The sequence below is a fragment of the Electrophorus electricus genome, chromosome 11 (assembly GCF_013358815.1).
Source record: "Electrophorus electricus isolate fEleEle1 chromosome 11, fEleEle1.pri, whole genome shotgun sequence".
NCBI classification, from domain to species: domain Eukaryota; kingdom Metazoa; phylum Chordata; class Actinopteri; order Gymnotiformes; family Gymnotidae; genus Electrophorus; species Electrophorus electricus.
In genome coordinates this window covers 19279557-19300430 of record NC_049545.1, presented here as the reverse complement: position 1 = coordinate 19300430, position 20874 = coordinate 19279557, and the positions used below count along the sequence as shown (strand labels likewise).

The 20874-nt window shown below is 44.5% G+C and overlaps 1 protein-coding gene across 2 annotated transcripts; it reads left to right on the top strand.

Annotated features, from left to right (window-relative positions):
• The first annotated feature begins 1019 nt into the window (after positions 1–1019).
• Positions 1020–16927, top strand: ppp2r5eb (protein phosphatase 2, regulatory subunit B', epsilon). Of its 2 annotated transcripts, XM_035531678.1 has the most exons (14): positions 1020–1370; positions 7105–7265; positions 11671–11867; positions 12068–12169; positions 12877–12969; positions 13305–13435; positions 13573–13632; positions 13755–13863; positions 14344–14397; positions 14527–14577; positions 14690–14809; positions 15154–15281; positions 15553–15654; positions 15879–16927. In XM_035531678.1, the coding sequence occupies exons 2-14, from the start codon at positions 7109–7111 to the stop codon at positions 15976–15978; spliced, it is 1404 nt and encodes a 467-aa protein (XP_035387571.1). In that variant the 5' UTR covers positions 1020–1370; positions 7105–7108; the 3' UTR covers positions 15979–16927. The 2 variants fall into 2 exon arrangements, with proteins under 2 accessions (XP_035387571.1, XP_035387572.1); XM_035531679.1 differs by lacking the exons at positions 1020–1370; positions 7105–7265 and adding an exon at positions 9154–9309.
• Positions 16928–20874: the final 3947 nt, after the last annotated feature.

The window sequence follows — 20874 nt, the reverse complement described above, 5'->3', positions numbered from 1 at the left end:
GGCGAAAAAAAGGCAGATTTAGTCAGAGATGTAAGGTTCAAGAGAAAGAGTGGCATCGAGAATAACACCAAGATTCTTGACAACCTGCATGGGCTTGACAGCTCAACCATCAATGAAAAACTTGACAGTCTGGATATGTGGGATTAGGGGGCCCTTATAAGAAGTACTTGTTTTTTTTTGTGTGTGTTGAACTTAGGTTTGCATCCAACCAGAGCTTTAACATAGACGTGCACTTGTTTGGGGAAAATGAGGTGCAACTTACCGTTGGGAACTGATTAGATTAATACTTGATACTATAAAACTGAATTTCATCTATTTGTGGTGACACTGATTTCATTATGATGTTTGATATCCAATATGATGTCTCATGTCTGTCTTAGACTGTAGCATTTCTGATTTCATTATGTCTGATAGCCAACCCAGTCAACTCGGAAGGTCCTCCCCACCTGTTTACATTAATCAGCAATTTCTTTAGGCTTTTATCTTCTTCACAGAAAAACCTCTCAAACATTTTTTTTTTTTTTTTTACTTAAAGTGAGTAGTCTAGAATAACACTGAAGGAAAAGTGAAACACCCCGGTTTTTTGTCATTAAGCAGAGCTGAGGTTACTGACGTCAAACTTAAAAGTGTAAATTAATGTAAAACTCATTCATCTTTCTAATTTGCAACCAAATATCTGGTTTCTGGAATTTATATTGGACAATAGAGCGTTATTGTGATGTACAGCGCCGGATGAGGTTTACCACAGGTGGGTCTAACCTAAATCCATATTAGAAGCATTTAGTCTACCCTCGGCGTCTCTTGCCTGCCAATTGACAGCTACTATCCAATATACACGCCAACCTATTTTCACTCTGCCTTCGTTTGCTGATTGACGTCAACATTGTCCAATTACAGCACCAAGAGTCTTCAAATTCACCAATCACCAGCGACAGAAGACCCAGACCAACCAATCAGCAGCGAGAGCAGGCCCAGACCAAGCAGCCCACTCGAGCTCGTCTGTGTTATGTGTGCCATGGACTCAGCCCAGTAATGTTGACAATAGGGTGAAGGGAGAGTGCCCTAAATTAAACGAAAATAACCAGAAAACACGGGGTTTCATCACTAATCAGGAAATGTGTTTATTCTAGCTACATCTTTTTATGCATCCATGTTTCAACATTGATGTTATACCGAGGATTATTTCACTAGAAGGCATTAACTAGGTTAGCTGGTTGTGGGATTGGTAGTTTAAGGCCAAGATTGCGTTTTCATTTGGTTGTGCCGCTGTTTCCAAAGGCCGCTTAAACGGCATTTTTGTGTTAACAAAAGTGTTGATAAAGGATCACTTCTCATCACCGTCTTCGTTCCAAGAAACACAGTGGATTAAGGTAAAGTTTCATTCCGTTTTCGTTTACTTTCTGCAGCCTTCGCTAGCTGTACCAAAGATAGCTAGCTAGGTTAGCTATCTTAGTGTCTGAATTTTCACTGAATTACAGACCACGCTAGTTTTTGGTTTATTTATGACCGCTCTTGTTTTGAGGTTAGTCGGTAAGTGAAAGTTTGTTCATCAAATTCAACCACCAAGTTAATTGCTGGTTAACCAGTTACACTTAGCGTTAGTCCAGCGTTAAATCCAGCGTTAGCCAGCTAGCTAGCACATCCAGTCAGAGATGCCCAACTATAGGAACGTATAGTTGGTTTGAACTGGTCAATGTAGTAATATCCCACTTGAACCCAACTAATTTGTTAATCTTATATCCCTAGTCGCAATCTACGGATTACGTATTGATATGGCCATGGTTTCTTTTTTCAGTTTTGGATGCTAATATTGGACGTAGGCCTCCGGATAGGACCAGCTCCTAAGATTGGTGTGGAGGTACTAGGTTAGGATTGGGATTACAGTGTACCGGGTACCTTAAATTACGAGTTTGGGCAAAACTCTCACTTTTATAAGTGTCAGGTTAAATTGCTATTGGCAAGTTTACGGTTAAATTATGCGGATTTGTAAAAGTACTGTAGGTTAATTTACTAATTACGCCTGTTTGGCAAGCTAGCTAAGAAATTGCAGGCTATCTTTCCTTGCTCCTTTGCATTGGCTTAATGACAACTAGAAACTATTGCAGACTGCAGCTAAAAGCCCCTTAAGTGAAATTATTTATTTCTTGCCAATATTTCTGTCTTGAGTATTCTTGCATTTCTTTTATTTATATATATATATATATATATATATATATATATATATATATATATATATATATATATATATATATAATTATATGTGTATATATAATGTATATGTATGTATGTAAGATGAGTAATAGCAAATTAATATACTTTATGCTTTGTAAAAGGTTTTTGTCCTAGCTCTGTTTATACCATGGTTATGGTATACAGCCACTTTTCACATGTACCTATTCTGCTCTGTACTCAGGCAAGTTGGCAGAGGCTTCAGTTCAATTGTGGTTCCCTTGTTTGTTCAAGCAGTCTGTTTGGTAGCTCCCTTACTCCAGAATTGTTTTGTAAGTCCTTTTTTAAAAGTTTATTAGAGTTTTAGAATGTTCGCAGATGGGTTTGCTACTTGCCTGCTCCAAAATGCCTGACTACAATTTTAATAGGGTGGTAGTTGTCTGGACAGTGGATAGTGTTACTGTACAGTGCTGTGATGTTCGTAAACAGTCAGGTTCCTTATGCGCCTCATAATGGCCCATTGTCCTTGCATCAGCATATGTCCAGCCTGTTAGAAACGGTTCTTCAGTGCAGTTCAGCGTGCTGCTTTTAGATAGATGATATAGGACTTCATATTGCTTATATGAGTAAGGGATTATTTCCTTTCTGTTAATGGCATGTTTTACCTTATGGACTCTTTTGGATTAATCACATGGGTAATTATTTAATAATGACTTAATATTGAAACCTGGGAAGACACAATAAATGTGTAATCTGAAGAGGAAGAACAGGCCGGAGCATAAACGCACGCATATGCACAAACGCATACTCACTCACAAGTGAACAGGCGTCAATTAACACCTTTGTGAAAGGATAGTCACCTTAGGCGTAGCAAAGTGGGACTTTTTTGCTTTATCTAAAAACATTTTTATCACCAGTAAATAAACCTCCTCTCAGTTGAATGTGTTGATCATTAGGGGCTGGATGTTGGACATAGCCCTGTGTTTGAATGTGTACATGAGCAAGGTTTGGCATCATACTGAAGCTGAACGAAGGAGGCAAAGCTCCACGCTTTGTGAGCCTCGTGCACTTGCTTATCTTGCATGGCACGTGTTTAGAATTTGTATTTTTAGTAGTGCTGTAAAATGCATCTTGGGTGCCGTGAACTGGCTAAGTAAACCAAACATGTTATGCATGTGTGCAAGTTTGTGGCTCTGCCCATAGACTCTAAGCAGGTGGTCAGAGCCATTGGCATGACTTGCAAGTGGTACAGTGTCTCCGGTTTTTGTAGAGCCATCACTGCCTGTCAGCTCTCCGTTTGGGGTGTCAATCAGTTGTTTCTAGCCAATCACAACCATTCAAGGCGTGGTCAGAAAAGCAACAGCGGATCTAGGCAGGTTCTTATGTACCCCATAGAGTTGGTGCACAAGTCAAGTACTCTTTGTTTGGAAATCGGCAACCTTAAACAAAGGCGACAGATCTCTTAATGATATCAGTGTATTCAGTTCCAGGGAAAGCCCAGCTAACTGGACATCCCTGTGGAACCCGAGACCTAATTGCTACGGCGGAGGGTGACGGTTGGCTGTTTGGGCTTAGTGTTCACGTCATGTGATGAACGTATGCGCTGATCATGCGGTTGCTGGCACGCATCCACAGCGAAATTAAGGTATGGCTTTCCCTAAGTGGCATATTGGGGGGGGGGTTAGAGCAGCGTGACATGAGATGACACTGTCTGAACCTGTCATAATAAAAGTCCTTTCTGCAGTTGTGCACACTCATGGCAGCCTCTCTTCTGGAAATGGCAGTCCAATCTTATTTGTGTTACCGTGGTCACTGTGTTCTACTCGCTGCGTATTAAATTAACTGGAAACTGATTGATGTAATGTTTGTGCCACTGTTTTAAATAGTTAATTCTACACTAAATGTTTCCTCCATCCTTGGCAGCTGAACAAGACGGACTGTGGGGCTAGCAAACTAGTGTTCTCACCTCAGCGTTGTGATAGTTTGTTATTCAAAACCTTGTCCATATTCAAAGACAATACAAAAGCAGGTCATGCAGAGGCCACGAATCACGTGTGCATGTACCTGTTGAGGCCGTTGATGTGGATAAACCTTAAAAAGTGTGTGCAAGAATAGTGTAAAGATGCAGCTCTCACAGACCACTCCTCTAGTCATAATACATTTTGTTGTTTTTAAAAAAAAATTTCTTTGTAAGGGCTATAGTATGAGAGAATCCATTCTTTTTCCCTTTAGATTTGCAGATCTGTTACTTGCTTGTCCAGATTAAGTGTATCCAGGGTTAATGATGGAAGTATTCTGCATTGTATTCTCATTTCACTCTGCAATGGTACCTTGTTGGCTTGTGGGACTTGAGTGTCCTCAGCAGTGACTACTTGTATTCAGGTATAAAAACTGACAAGTTGAAACATGCCATTTAATTCACTTCTGTGTTCATGTGTGAACTGCCATATCTAATATGAACTCAATTACCATCAAGCAATAGAACTGGCGAGCTGATAGTTATGTGTGCATTCGGGCAGGCTTGGCGCAGCCCTGGATCGACATGTCATATGCAAACATATCAAGATTTAACCATCAGCTCTGCTAATACAGGGTCCACTTGGTGCTTGGAACTTTGCCAAACTTTGCCATGCAAGGGTGGAGTTTTTACGACCTGCATTTCACACGCGTGCAGCAGCAAGATCTCGAGATGTATAAGGACCCGCAGCTCCTGAGACCGAAGTGTTCACGCGTGTCTTGGGCTGCGCTGATCTCCGTGAGGCCCGTGCGGCTCTGTCGTGTCGTCGATGGCTGTGTTGGCACGCCGGCTCTCCTCTCTCATGAGGACCGTTTGAGAAGGCGGCCCCTTCACCCGGCATGCAGTCTGCATGCACGGGGTAGGTGCAGAGTGGCCTTCGCTCGGGTGAATCGCGCCTCCCTCTGCTTCCCATGGCTCACGCCTGCCACTGGTTATGGGTGACTAGATCGCAACTTTTGCATCTTTTAAATGGTAATGTTAAATAAGTTGAACTAGTAATACATTTGTATTACTGTGTGTGATATATAAAAACTTGACTTTAACCTATATAGTGTAAATTCATATGACCCTCTAAACATTAGATTTATGGGTTTTGCTTTCTTTCATAGTTTGTTGTTGTTGGCAGTATTTTATTTCCAGAGCATTTTATCATGTGTTCTAATGTCAAGTGAGTGCAAGTGTTGCGCGCGCACACAAAGTAAGTGATTTGTCACATCCGTTGATTTAAAGTTTTTTTTTCAGCAGGCAAATAAAATAACATGCTTGAGGCTCCGATTATTAGCTTAGTAACCGTTTATCGCAATCATAATGTTTATCCCTCAGGTTATGTGGTACCTGTTTTATCCAGAAGAAAATGTCTGTAAACCAGTCGCAGAAATGAGCGACATTAAAGAATATCTGTCAGACGTGCGAACTGCCTAGTGTGAGAAAAGACATGCCCATCGCTCGCTCTTACGCAAGAGGCTGGCTTGCGTCATCATGTGCACGTGAAAGGATTAAAAGGGAGGCCAAGGGAGGAGAGCGAGCGCGAATGGCCGCACGACAGGAAGTCAACAGGTTTTAACAGGAAACCAGCTAAAGCAAGAAAGGCATTCTTCAGGCATACGGAAAACGGGGAGGGAAAAAAAGCGCAGACTGATGGCAGAGGGTGGAGTTTTCACAGGCAGGAGATGGAGGACCTGAATCAGCTTAGTTCAGTTTGAACCTACCTTAGTCTTGTGATAGTGGGGTTTTGTTGTTTGTTTATTTGTTTTTTTTTTAAAAACATCTTGTATAAAAGTCTCCTCATTGACAGCTGTGAGATCTGCAGTGATGGTCTTGATTTAGCCTATTTTATAACAAGTTAATTTAAATGCCACTAATCATTTTATAGTCAGCAGGAATAAAAGGATTTTCCCCAGCCGTCTCATTATTTAAAGAACCTTTATTGATTACGTGGCTGTAATGAGTGGTAGTCCCAGGTTATTTAGCTAGATGGCGCCTTTGAGCAATGGTGGAGGTTCAGGACGGCCTGTTCTGTCACTCAAATGTCACCGAAGCTTAATCCTCATCTCAGAGGTCACCAGTTGATCACAGACCAGCCATCCAACATGAAAGTGCTCAGCAGGTTTGTTCCTGTTGGACCTTGAGGTGTTGCATGCATGCAGTGGCAACAGAAACGGTTGCATTTACCTTCCATGTCAGTGGTTCACTGTCTTGTCCAGCTCTGAATGCTAGTGTGACCCCAAAACAAAAAAGTTGTCAAACCGGCAGGTTTGTACAGGCTCACTCTGTAAGTGAAATGTTCACTCTTGTGTCAACAGCTTTGGTGAGGTCAGCTCTGCACCTTTTCACTTTGTTGGAAGGAGACTCTTGATTGATTTATTAGAACATAATTGATTGCAGAACCAGTTTAGATGGGAAAATGGTGCCTGATGTATAAAGGGTTTGACGTGGCCTGAAGCCAAACATTTTAAATGTACTATTACTTTCATGTAAATTCAGTATAATTACCAATTAAGTAGCATAAGCTGTTAACTTGCTGGGCCTGTAGTGACCCAAAATTTCTTATTTTTGTTTAAGATTAAGGAATGTATTTTGAAAAGTAAAATTAATAAACACGGATACATTAAAAATGTACTTTATAAAAATAAATATAAAAATGGCCTTTAAGTTTGCAGTTAAAATATCTCTCTGAAATTTTCCTAAAGGCTCTTTGATCAACACAGAAGTAACTAGTTTGATAAAGACTCGATTACTATGCAGGTTATATAATTAGTCTGCTAAGCGTGCTTACCTAGTGTGGTTAGACTGCCAGACTGGTATAGGTCTTTGTTTTAGGGCTGTGTTAGCTGGTCTTGGAGAAGTGCTGTGTCCTTAGTCGGTCGTAATTAAACTCTGTGTGTGTGTGTGTGTGTGTGTGTGTGTGTGTTTTTCAGGGCTATGTCCTCAGCAGCTACCACGCCTCCGGCAGTTGACAGAGTGGACGGGTTCTCCCGAAAATCTGTCAGGAAGGCCAAACAGAAACGCTCACAGAGTTCCTCCCAGTTCCGCTCACAGGGCAAACCTATTGAGCTCACCCCGCTCCCTCTCCTGAAAGGTAACGCACGCACACACCACTCTCAGGCTTCCATCCCAGCCACATGACACCTGGCACCGCATCTTCTCGAGCTGCTGTCCATGCTACGACACCATGCACGTGGACGTCCACAATTGGCTGCTGTCGCTGTGATTGACAGGGGACAGATTAATGCCGTCCCTCCCACCCGAAGAGCAGCACCAGTGCCCTTGGATTCCAAACCACGAATAGCTCTTTGCTGCCACCCTTTTTGCTGCATTTCAGCATGAAAAGAGTGTTTTCATGCTCCTTATGATGTGGAGAGCGTCACCCTCTGGCACGACATGCTCACTGCAGGCTACCTTAGCTCTAGTTCCAGGTGACCTTTGATAACGAACCAGTAGGCCCATTTAATGGGGTTGTTCACCAAAAGATTTGAATGTTTTTGCTCTTGGTTATAAGAGGTGGTTTACAGTTCCATACCATACTTCACAGAAAAAAAAACAAAGTATTGTGTGTCTTGAGATGTGATAATCTAGCTCGCATAGCCCAAGGCACTGAAAGTTCAGGGTTATAAAGTGGGTGTTGCCACATCTTCAGGTAGAAAATCTTTGGGGAAAATTAAACTTGGTGATTTGTCATAAGATTGTCAAATCTACTTCAGAGATTAAATGAGTTTGTGGTCATCCTTTACCCTGTCCTCTCTCGTCACGCACCCTGTACCCTCATCTCCTCAACTCCAAATTCACTTTATAAGACGTCCAGTCTGGTTCTGCTCACAGCCCAAATTCATCTGAATATGTTGTTTCCTGTCACTGGACTACACCAGTCCTGGTCTGAGCTCAGCAGGCTCTGTTTCATATTACTGTGTGTCATGAGATTTGAAAAAGTCAGAGACTTATCACAGGGAAGCATTCTTCCTTAGAAAAATAAGATCCATTGTCGGTGTGTGTGTGTTTTTTTTTTCTTTTTTTTTTAAAAAAAAGGTCCCCCTAGACAAACACCTACTTATACCTACTAACCCCACGTGTGCGCGCGCACACACACACAAACACACACACACACATGCGCGCACACAACGCTTTCTTTTCCTCGACCGCCAACCCTAACTGAAAAGCGATGCCTTCCACGTCGGAACCTCATCACCGCTCTGTGCCTCCCACGTTTTACCCATCACCCGCTTTCCTTCAGGCGCTCAGGGTTATAGGTAGGGGCGACTGCCTTACGCTGCTCATCACAGCTGGTCTTTCAGTTAAAGGTCACAGAAAGATGTGTGAGTGTGCGTGTACACGCACGCGTTTGACGGAAGTTGAGACGGGGATCGTTACTGAGAGATCTATGTTCGAATCGATTCCTGCCTTGAGAAATGCTTTTGTGTTGTGTTGTTCAGAATTATTCTGCAGTAGCTCTGCGCGTGTGTTGCCAATGCCAGCGAAAGCGCCGGCCTGTCTCCAAGTAATAGAAATTCCTTGCTGCGGGAGATGGGTTTCATGCTGCTTTGTTGCTAGGTGACAGTTATTGTTGGTGGGCTGGCAGGTAGTGGCCAGTAGGGGGAGCACTATGTATACATGGTGTGGCAGTCTCACCATGTATACCTCTGAGACGTGCATGCGACCCGCTTGTTGTGTGATCACGTTGTTGTTACACCTCAGGTACTCGCTCACCCGCTCTCTCCTCGCGGAGGGGTGTGCGAGAGCTGTGGTTTTGCCAGTCGCATCGGGGGTAAGCGTTTCGACGGGCGGGCAGAAAATAGAAACGAATAAGGAAAGCAGCGGGTAGGGTGCGGGGTCGGGGGGCGGTTCCTCTCGTCCGGCCTATCACTGTCTTCACCCATGCTTTCTGTGGGCTCAGCACTGCCTCCGACTATCCCCTACTCATCCACCCCTCCCCCTTCCTGGTAACCCGATCCAGACCTCCGTCCCGTACCGGAGCCGTTGCCCTCTCCTGCGTCCACATGCCAGGGCGCACGCCGGGTGTTTTCAGCCTTCCTGCGCTCTAGCGGCAGACGGCTGGCCTCACCCTGCAGCGGAGCGAGAGGACGAGGTAGACGCGGCGAGAGGAAGGTCTCGGTGGGAGAGTGGCTGAGGTGAGGGGTGAGCGGGTGACTGGGGGGGGATGAGTAGGGGGTGGGGCTGTCATCATCTGCTGCCTGTTTACCTTCCTGTACCCCATTCTGGACTAGGAGCTCACGGCTGGACAGCGCACCCCAGCCTTTGAACGTGTGAGGCCAGCACTGTCCTGGCATTAGTTTGAGAGGTTAGGGTTTTACTTCAGAGCAGTCACTTGGAAAAAAAAAAAGTGATTTGAAAGCTAGTTTTGTGTCATTAGCTAATCATTTCAAATCTCTGTCTGTCTGTCTGTCTGTCTGTCTGTCTCTCTCTCAAAGCATGGCCTCCGAGCATCCAGGCTGCTTCTCATGCTCATCAGCAGCCTGCTGAATGCTGGACTAACAAGCCTTTTGTGTCTTTCCCAAGCGTACCCCCCCCCCCCCCCCCCCCATTTTCACGGTAGATGTGCTTAGTGACCTGCCTTTCCTGAGCGTACCTCGTCGAGGAGGTTTACCGTGTGCTTAAGGAGACTTTAGCTTGGTTCAGCCGAGGCAGATGCGTTGGATCCACTAAGGGTTCAGCGGACCTCGTGATCTGCAGATGAGCTGCTAGTTCCTTTCCATTGTGGACGAAGGAAGCAGTGAGACGCTGTTCCAGCACGCTACCGTTGTTGTGGAAGCGCAAGGACCTGGACGCAAGGGCTTGAGGTGGTTTGGGGGGGGGGGGTTGAGTTTCTCTGTGGTTGGGTTTGAGTTGGATCTGTGGTTGAGTCCTGTCGCCTTGCGTTTTGGCTTGGGCTCCTCTGTGTCATGTGGTGGTTCCAGCAAGGAATAACTTGGAAAACCAATTTTTACTGTACTGACTGTACATGAATATACATGAATAGGTATCCAAGGCAAGGACGACAAGCTGATGCAGCCAAAAGGCTGTTCTTTGTACTTTACGGAGATAAAGTTCCATCACAGTGCTACTGCAGCGGTGCAATGGATAATGCGTCTGACTGCGGATCAGAAGGCTCCTTGCCCTTGATGGACAGTCGTAGCTCAGTGGTTAAGTGCATCCTTTTCAGGTTCTCAGAGCGTGCGTGCCGTACTTCCGCGGCGAGCTTATTTGTGCATTTCTCAAAACGCCCTTATCCACCGCCTTCGCTAAAACGCTCAGAAGACCTTGTTTCTATACCGGCATGCAGTTTAAGGCTCAAATTCACTTCTTTTGACGTCACTTTAAAGGCAAACAAAAATTCGTCCAAGTAAATATTTGTAGAGAATGTTTTTATTATCCAAGCTGTCAGTAATGTCAATAGGTTTCAGCTCTATGAGATGAGGGCGGGTCTTACAGAAGGCACATGGACTTGTAGGCTGTTTTAACGCATGTTATTGCTGTTGGGTGGGTGTGTACGTGTGCATGTGTTGGCGTGTGCGAGTACGCTTGCAGTACGTTGCCTTCTCACACCCCACCTGTCGGAACATTTCTCTCTGTCACCCACTCTTACGCGCTCCCACCCTGCTCTTGTGTCACTCTCAGGACATGTTCGCGCACTTGCGTTCCTCCAATTTCTGTCATCTGCCCCATAAATTCACTCTCACACACTTAACTCTGTCACTGTGTCTTTCTCGTGCACCAAACGCATTCTCCCGCAGTAAACCAAATTCACTCCTACTCCAGTTACAGACTTGGGGGTTTCCCTGTGTGTGTGTGTGTGTGTGGGGGGGGGGGGGGGGGTAGGTACATGCTGTTACTCTGCTTCTTAGAGATCTGTTTGCCATGAACTCGGTAGCGTTCTGTTTAGGAAGCAACTAAACGCACTGGAATGGACCTCAGCTGCACCGAAATGATTGGCTGTAGGACTCTTATCTGGAACGGCTCACTAAAGCACATGGCGCCCTCCCCAGCCTGTGAACGTGTCTGTCAACTCTGAGATTAAGCGCAAGTGACAGAGTGTGACCTTTTGCCACTGATGCTAACGATGAGGATGATGAAGACTAGACACTGATGGGGTTCGGCCCTTGCAGTTCGGTGACGTTTAACCCCACCCACCAGCAGAGCCTGGGTGCATGACACCACATCGTCACGGACAGCACGCAGTCATTTCCATTGGCACGCGAATTCTTCAATAAGACATTTGTGAACACGGGCAGAGTTTGGTAAATTGGAGGCGGAGCTTTCGCCAACCCTAGCCAGTCCCAACCAAGGGGCATGCCGCCTTCTCTTTCTGCTGTGAAGAAGGAAAATTCTAACTCTGTGATGGTAATGTAATATAATCTGAGTTGGCATGACTGGGATATTGTGACAGTGTAAACTTGTGTAGGTCTGATTGGATCTTTAATTTGCACAAATCTAGCTCTGACCAGCACTGTTGGAGTAGTATCAATTAACTGTGACCGTGTCTCTCTCGTCAGACGTACCCGCTCCGGAGCAGCCGGACTTGTTCCTAAAGAAGCTGCAACAGTGTTGCACACTGTTTGACTTCATGGACACACTGTCTGACCTCAAGATGAAGGAGTACAAGCGCTCCACCCTCAATGAGCTGGTGGACTACGTCACGGTGAGCCGAGGCTACCTCACGGAACAGGCCTACCCCGAGGTGGTCAAGATGGTGAGTGCACTCCACCCACAACCCCACACACACACACACCCACCCAGCCACTCCCACAACCCTGTTCCTGCTGCACACACTAAACACCCAATCGCATCCTGACACACACACACACACACACACACACAACTCTCCTGGGTATATTATTTAAAGCAAGCAGTTTAAAACGATCTCTCTCTATCTTTCTCTGTCTCTCTCAGGTGTCCTACAACATATTCCGGACACTTCCACCCAGCGACAGTAACGAGTTCGACCCAGAGGAGGACGAACCCACACTAGAGGCTTCGTGGCCTCACTTACAGGTACTCGTTCTGGGGGGGGGGGGTGTTCACCGCACTGTCAGAGTGTGGGAAGCACTTGGAATGGCCCTTGTGATGGCACCTAGCCTGCTTTTCCCCTGTTCTCCACTAGGGGGCAGGCATGCTGCCTGCTTTGGCTTTATTTACTTGCAAAAATATCCTTCACTTCTCCATATGCATTTTTGGAAGAGAAAGTAGGACGCTGGGATGTCATATGTAAAATTCATGTGAGTCAGGATGTTTCTCGGGTAAATTTGCTGTTTGCCAGTTCTGTCTACTATCACAGCCAAAGACAGTGCTTTGTTAAAACCCATTCATGTGTGTGTGATGGAGACTGCACTTTCTCACTGCTGCCCATGACTGACTCTTGTAAAGATCTCATAAATGCGTCTCCTTTTTTTAATGTCCTAAAAAGAACAAATGGTGGTTAACGCTTGGGTTTGAGTCAAATGGTTCCCAGTTATTCCAGTGCCCTCTGCTGGTACTAGTAGCACCTGACTGCGACCTTAGTTGACCTTTTGACATTTTTGGCCCTCCTGTTCTTCCCTTCACCAATTACTGTATATAAGTGTCCCTTCACCAATTACTGTATATAAGTGTGTGTGTGTGTGTGTGTGTGTGTGTGTGTTTATTTATTTATTTATATATATATATATATATATATATACACACACACACACACACACTCTCCCTCTCTCTTTTTCTTTTAGCTGGTATATGAGTTCTTCATTCGTTTTTTGGAGAGTCAGGAGTTCCAGCCCAGCATTGCCAAAAAGTACATTGACCAGAAATTCGTCCTGCAGGTGGGTGCAGCTCTTATTAGAAAGCATCCAAACCTTCTAGCAGCCTCAAATCACATGCACAAAATCTTTCTTGCGTGCGCACACACACACACACACACACACACACACACACACGTTGTCTGTTGCACTGTTGTTTTTATGTTGCACCATGGGCCTGGAGGAATATTGTCTCGTTTTTGTATACTTGTATATAGCTGAAATGACAATAAAACCTCTTGAACTTGAACATACACAAACTTTCTCTGTTCCATTTGGTTGTTTTGTTTCTTTTATTGTTTTAATAATTCATCCTTCACCGTGTCACTTCCCTTTCCTGCTTTGTGCCCACCCTGAAGCTGCTGGAACTGTTCGACAGCGAGGACCCGAGGGAGAGGGACTACCTAAAGACCGTCTTGCACAGAATCTACGGAAAATTCCTGGGGCTGAGGGCTTTTATACGAAAACAGATAAATAATATTTTTCTACGGTGAGAGGACTCTGCTTACCACATAACATGGTCCGTATGGTGCAGCTGTACTTAATTTATTTATATCATACAATTAATCCTCTCTCTCTCTCTCTCTCTGCTTCTCTTTCTCTCTGTGTGTGTGTGTGTGTCTCTAGTTTTGTCTATGAAACTGAACATTTCAACGGAGTAGCCGAGTTGTTGGAGATTTTGGGAAGGTACGTTTCCGAGGTGTTACTAGCTGGCGGAGGGGGTTATTGTGATGAGAAGGTTGTTGGACACAGGTGACCACTAACACGCGTGTCCTGTGCGTCTCTCTCTCTACTCTCTGCCTACACAGCATTATCAACGGCTTTGCTTTACCTCTGAAAGCGGAACACAAACAGTTCCTGGTGAAAGTCTTGATTCCTCTCCACACAGTGAGGAGTCTCTCCCTCTTCCATGCCCAGGTATGGAGGGGCGGGCGGGTGTGTTTGGGTGAGGGAGGTGGAGGCTGCTGTGTGTGTGTGTGTGTGTGTGTGTGTGTGTTTGCTTTTTTTTTTTTTTTTTCCCTCCCCCACACATCTCCACCTGCAAGCGTGTAATGGCCAGAAATGACTGGTTTAGTCAGAGAATACGCAATAAGCAGCTGAAAACACAGCTTTAGCAAACAAATTCAACAAATTGAATGGGATTAAGAATAAACATGCACACAGCAAATTTTCTGCTTCTGGACTTGTGAATCAAAGCAGGGAATTTTGATGCATGTGTTTTGAATGTCCTGCCTCATTTCGGAATGATTCATATGAATGTTGTGAAGTCTTTCAAGCAAGACTATTCATTTGAATTCCTGGGAACACCAAAAAAATAATTTATGAAGTTCACTTCCAGATTTTTTTTGATAAATCTCCCTCATTCACGATTGCTTTTTTAAAAAATTTCTTTTGCAGCTGGCGTATTGTATTGTACAGTTCCTAGAGAAAGACCCAACGTTAACAGAACCAGTAAGTGGGCCAGTGCAACCCAGCACCAGTGTTCTATGTTTTATTCCTGAGAGTGTTCCCTGTTACAGGCAGCCATAGCCTAAACCACTCTCTTTTTTTTTTACATTTCATTTTCTTTCTTTCTTTTAGGTCATTAGAGGCCTTCTTAAGTTTTGGCCAAAGACGTGCAGTCAGAAGGAGGTAAGCCCCCTACCTTGGAAGGTACCGCTAATCCAGGAAGGGGATTTTGAAGATTTAGATGGAACAGACGTGCTGATGCGTCCATGTGAGACCATTCTGTGTGTGTGTGTAGGTAATGTTCCTGGGGGAGCTGGAGGAGATCTTGGATGTGATCGAGCCCACACAGTTCGTGAAGATCCAGGAGCCGCTCTTCAAGCAGATCTCCAAATGCGTCTCCAGCCCACACTTCCAGGTCTCCGTCTACCTGTACTGGGTCTCGATGTTCAGTTCAGACTCCACCATTGCAGCCCTCTTTAGAATGAACCTCTGTTTACCAGTAAAATGTACAGACTGTAAACTACTGTGTACTTGTAATAGTAACTGCACATTTTAAAGGTGCAGTATGCAGGGTTTCGTTAAGATTTTAGAGGTTCTGCTTGTCATTTGCATATTGCTTTGATTAAGGATATGCTTTCTGCACACGCTGAGCATACAGGTGTGTGTGCAGTACCAGTAGTTTTTAAGGGCTGTATGCAGCACAGCGAAAACCTACAGTAACTCACTTTCTGATTCGTGTGTGCACATGCGCACTCGCAGGTGGCTGAGAGAGCACTGTACTACTGGAATAACGAGTACATAATGAGTCTTATCGAGGAGAACTCCAGCGTCATTCTGCCCATCATGTTCGCCAGCCTGTACCGGATCTCCAAAGAGCACTGGAACCCGTAAGTGTGCCCCCGGTCTGTCAGCCTTGGCTGAACACGCTACCGTGAGGTTCAATCCAATGCCACGCACATGTGCACACACCCCACACGCGCACACTGTTTATGAGAGAGGAGTAAAGAAGTTGTGCAGAACAGAACATTTTGTGCTTTGCAAAAGATTTATGAGGGAAATCATAATATGATGGACAAATTTGAAAATTTTCAATTTGAAAGTCGTTCGCCTTTCTGCACTCATCTGTCTGTTCTTTTGCGTTCTTTGATGTGTTTTCAGGGCAATAGTAGCTTTAGTATACAATGTTCTCAAAGCCTTCATGGAAATGAACAGCTCTTTGTTTGACGAACTCACTGCCACCTACAAGTCAGATCGCCAGAGGTATGACAGATCCGCTCATTAACACACACCTCCCTGACATATGACAAACCTCCCACACACACAACACTCACTCACCAGTTTCTACCTCACACACTCCCTAGCCTCCCTCACACAGGGAGTCCCACTCTCTCCCACTTCTTCAGCCCCCTTTAAGCTGTTGTCTGGAATTTAAGCACTTGTACTTCCACTCTTCTCCTCCTCTCATCCCCTCCCCTCGTCTGCAGAGAGAAGAAGAAGGAAAAGGAGCGCGAGGACCTGTGGAAGAAGCTGGAGGATCTGGAGCTTAAGAGAGGTCTGCCCAGTGCCGCCATCATCCCCACCTAACCACGCGCCACCTCTCCCGGAACGTTTTTCCAACGCCTCCACAACACTCCCGGAACGCTGGCCAGCACCTGCACAGTCGTCTGATTTCGTTTGTTTTTCTTTTCTTTTTTTTCATTCTCTGTTGTGCACATTACTTTACGATCGATACTCCTTGCCGTTTCCAACGTTTCTGCAGCACTGTAAATAACTTCCCTTGTCATTATTTTTTTTCCTTTTGAAAATATTACACTGAACAAGAAACTAAAACAATTTTAAAAAGGACTTTAAAAAAAAAAAAAGCGAGGGGAAAGAGGGGTAAACCGCGTGAGAGCCCCTCACCGCGATGGGTTTATAAGGACTAGAACAGACAGTCGGACTGGAAACGAACCTGTACCACTTGTGTGGAGACAGAAGAATCACAGCATCTGGTTGGACCACCATCATTATTCGACCCTTCGAGGAAAGGCTCATTCCTGCTAGCCTGACACCAAACCCCCCCCCCCCCCCCCCCAACACACACACACACTTTTGAACTCTCTCTCTGTCCTGCCCCCCTGTATCTCGGTGTTGACTAATGCCTGGCAGCCACAGGAGCAGCCTTGCCAGGAAGGGGGGGCCCCTCTTCCTCCTATAAACCTCGTTCTCTCAGTCTGCCCTGGGATACACCAATAAAACCTGGACAATTATAAAGTCCAGCCTCAGACTTTCTCTCAAAGCTACACAGTAACCAATTAAACACCGTGAGGTGTTTTTAATCTGTCTGGGCTCCTCTGCTCTCTTGCTGATGCCCCACGTGTTTGTCTCTGTTTGGATTTCTGGGTCTTTTCTCTTACACACCAGTCTGGCACTGGGAACAGCAAACTGGCAACCAGTAAAACACCCCACCCCCCCCAGCACACACACCTACCAAACACCACCACTGTGAGACAGGAAAGATCAAGCCCCAGACCAGTGGCTTGCGTTTTTAATTTAAGCACCACACACACAGACAAATGCATACTGTGTGTGTGTGTGTGTGTGTGTGCGTGCGTGCGCAAGTTTCTTACAGTGTTAAGTATCTGTTTATTGTAACTGAATTCAGCACATTGATATGTTGTATTTTAGTCAAACCTTTAGTTTGTGTGTGTGTGTGTGTGTGCGCGTGCATATGTATGTGTGTATATAAATAAATAAATATATACATACATACACAGATACGTGTATAAATAAATAAATATATACACACATACATACACATAGATATATATGTATGTATGTATATATATATATGTGTGTGTGTGTGTGTGTGTGTGTGTGATATAGAGATAGAGATATATATATATATATATATATATATATATATATATATATAAATAAATATATATATATATATATATATATATATATATATAAATATAAATTTCTTTTTTTTTTTTGGTTAGGAAGGGTTGCAGAGTATATCCACTATGTTGAGAGGTATTACTGAACAGGTATTACTGCTTCCTGCTGTTAAAATGTTTTCCCCTTGTTCCTCCTTCTCAGTTTTTACTTTTTTTTTCCCACTGAATTTGTCCATTCTGACTTTGTTTTTTAGTTACATATTTGGTGGAAGAGGACTGCTGCAGATTGAATGAGTGAGTGAGAGAGAGAGTTATTGTGGGACGGTGGAGGTGTCAGACCCACCTAAACTCGGTATTGCGGTGAGTTCTGCCAGATTAAACCCACTTCAGAAAGAAGTACAGAGAGTCAAAAGGGTTGAATAAATACAAATGTTTAATTATTTTAAAAAATAAAGACATATTAAATTAAATCTGTTTTGAGATAAAGACATGATGCACTATAGCGTTCTTTGGCTCTGGAGTGGGATGTGAGACCTGCTTGTGTGAACGAAGTGACTTTCTCTCGTGCCCTTTAACGCTCTGCTCGCGCTATGCGCCTGTGCTCCGCATAGCTGAAAGCTCGTGCGTTTTTGCTGTACTGTAACGCAAACGATCGTTTCCGCCACCAGAGGGCAGCAAGTCCACACCGTGCGTTCCCCTCCTGACGCACCGCTCTCGTATATGATCGCTGTGGTAGCTTGTCGACAGCAGCGCAGAAAATAAATGTTGTCTGGCATCCAAAATGAGAAGCACACTACCAGCAGACGTGGAGGCCTACAGCCCAAGAGCATGAACCTGGGAATGTTCCACACTCGGGGGAGTAGAAGCTCACTGTAGGTGTACAGTTAAAGTCTCCAGCCTGTCTTGCCATGCACAGTTGGTGTTGGGCATAGGTCAACTCCGTACCAACAGTCAGTTTTTGACTGCAGGGCTGTCGTTGACTGGATATGTTTGGGCTTAAAATGACAGTCTTACTGCAACACAGCTCCTCATTTTAGTTTATACCCACCAAAACGTTAAAGCTGTGCCTATTACACCCAGTAGTGTGGTCTTTGGCATGCGAGTGTCCTTGCTCTGTTGAGGACACCCAAATAATGTCCAGTAAGCTGTGGGCAGCTTACTGGACACCAATAAAACGTGTGTAAGGTGCAAGGTGAGTATTTGGGAGCACACACTTCCCAGCTGTCAACATTGTGCATGGCAAGTTGATTGACCGCGACATGCTTGTAAGTCACTGTTGCTCGGATTGCCTCATAAATTGTCTGGTCGAACCACGGGCATTGCGATGCGCTCCTCGTTGCCCTAAGGGCAGAACTAAGCCCGCCATCTCCCGGGGGCGGGGGCTTTACTGTTCTCTGAAGTGAACAGATCTGAGGGCGACTCCTGTGGTATTAACCTTTAACCTGTCAAATGCGAAGGGGGAGACGGAGGAACGCCCCAGGCGTTACCATGACCGGGGGTGCATGGGAAAGATCATGATTAAAAAGGAGGAGGTTCGGACATATTGTAATAAAAACTCCCTCTAAAACACGATCCCTCGGTGGGGGGTACTGAGAACAGGTTATTGGTGGTGTGTTGGTGATCCTGTATCACCACTTCTGTTTCAGTGCAGTGTCCTTTTGAAGCATTTGTGCCAAATGAGGACGCTCGCTGTAATTTACTGTTTCGATGGGCTTGTCCGTCATTGGCTGATGTAATTCGCAGATTGGTTTTTTTTTGTGTGTTTTTTCAGCAGGTTTTTAAATTATTTTTATTGTGGATCAATCTTACTGAAAAAAGGGCTAGGATCGTGCCAGACAAATATCACTTTGATGGATCATAGCTGTACAGGGAACTTGTACTGCATTTCCGTCGATTTGCTTTGAGGAAAACTAGTAATAACGATTAAAAAACAAAAACAATGTGCATTTCAAGCAAAGTGCATGATCCACTATCTCACCTGTGAAGCAGATATGTGGGTGCCACTGTGTGCCTTACAGGATCTCACCCGTGAAGCAAATATGTGGGTGCCACTGTGTGCCTTACAGGACTCGGTTCCCAGGCTTTTAAAGGTCCATGCTGCTACATTTGCCTTAAGGGCAAGATGAAGGGTTTACTTCGCGGAAAATGAACCAACTACTCGCCTGTAAATCATTTAAATTGGCTACTGCGAGGAATCTTTGGCAGATTCAAGCCCTGAGCCGGCTATAAATCCAGCCCGTCGAGCCCAAAAGTCCCCCTCGGAAACTTATTTTTCTCCTTTTTCCTCCCCTCCAAAAAAAAAAAAAAGGCAAACTCCCTGCTTCCTTCAGCATTTAGCCAAGAGCTTGTGCTATGTGAGGCTTTGCACTAGAGTAAACATGGCGGGAGTAACGTGTAGGTTAGTGCTATTAAAATCGGACAGACCACCCCATCACTGCTTTAATAGGATTTATGTCTTGGGTGGTTTGTGGAGTTAATTTTGTGCCAAATGTTTCAAATTAAATACAATCCACAAGCAAAATATCACTATAATCACTATATATGTGATTAACAATATAATATTAGAAAAATGACACTTTTTTATAGGGGGTGTGCCTTAGAATAAGGTATTAACCTTAAATCAGTTTAACAATAGAAATTTTGGGGCGTGGAGTGCTCTTAAGTATAGCCACGCCCACTGCGAGCTATAGTAGTCAGAAAAAAAAGGTTGAAGTTTGCAACCGCTGTTAGCTAGAACTCTCTCTTTTCTATATGGTAGCATAGGTGTTGCTGACAATATAGCCATTGATTTTACATGTAACTGATTAAACGGAATCTCAGTGTAATCAACGTAGATAGTTAGTTAATTAAGACATTTAACATGTGAAGCATTAGCAAAATATGCAAACAGGAAAACAATTAAAATCTGGCAAAATGAGTGAGTGAATAATAAACTTAAACAAGTCTTGTTGGAAAAATATTGTCTGCCTTTGCAATGTATTTTCCTACATTTTGATCACCATTGTGAATTTTATTATGTGACAATTTTAACTCCATAGGAGTTTGCCACACGATGTTGCAGACGTGCTCCAAATGCAGTCGGCAGGCCGAATGGTGGGCAGCATACAGGGTTGTCCTACCTGTCCACTTAGGTCCAAAATACAGAGAGGAGGCTGTGGAGTGGTTAATAGAAGAGGAGGCAAAACTGTCTCCCTGTGATTAATTTTAATTTACTACTGCAAACAGTATTACGCCACTAGCAGTTACTCCTAAGGCTATTATCAAATAAGTGCTCACGGAAACAGAGCAAGACCAGGGATGGGATGGGGGCGGGGCACGGCACTCCACTCCACCTACCCCATCTGCCCGAAATGAAACACACACACACACACACACACACACACACACAAACATGCTGTCTCTCTCATCGCATCATGCTTGCAATGAAGCAGCAGCTCTTATACATGATGCAGAAGGAGAAATGGGCATCGTGACACAGTCTGGGGTGTTGTGTGATGTCACCCTGACAAGATAGTATCTCTCTCTCTCTCTCTCTCTTTCTCTCTCTCTCTCTCTCTCTCTCTCTCTCTCTCTCTCTCTCTCTCTCTCATATATACAG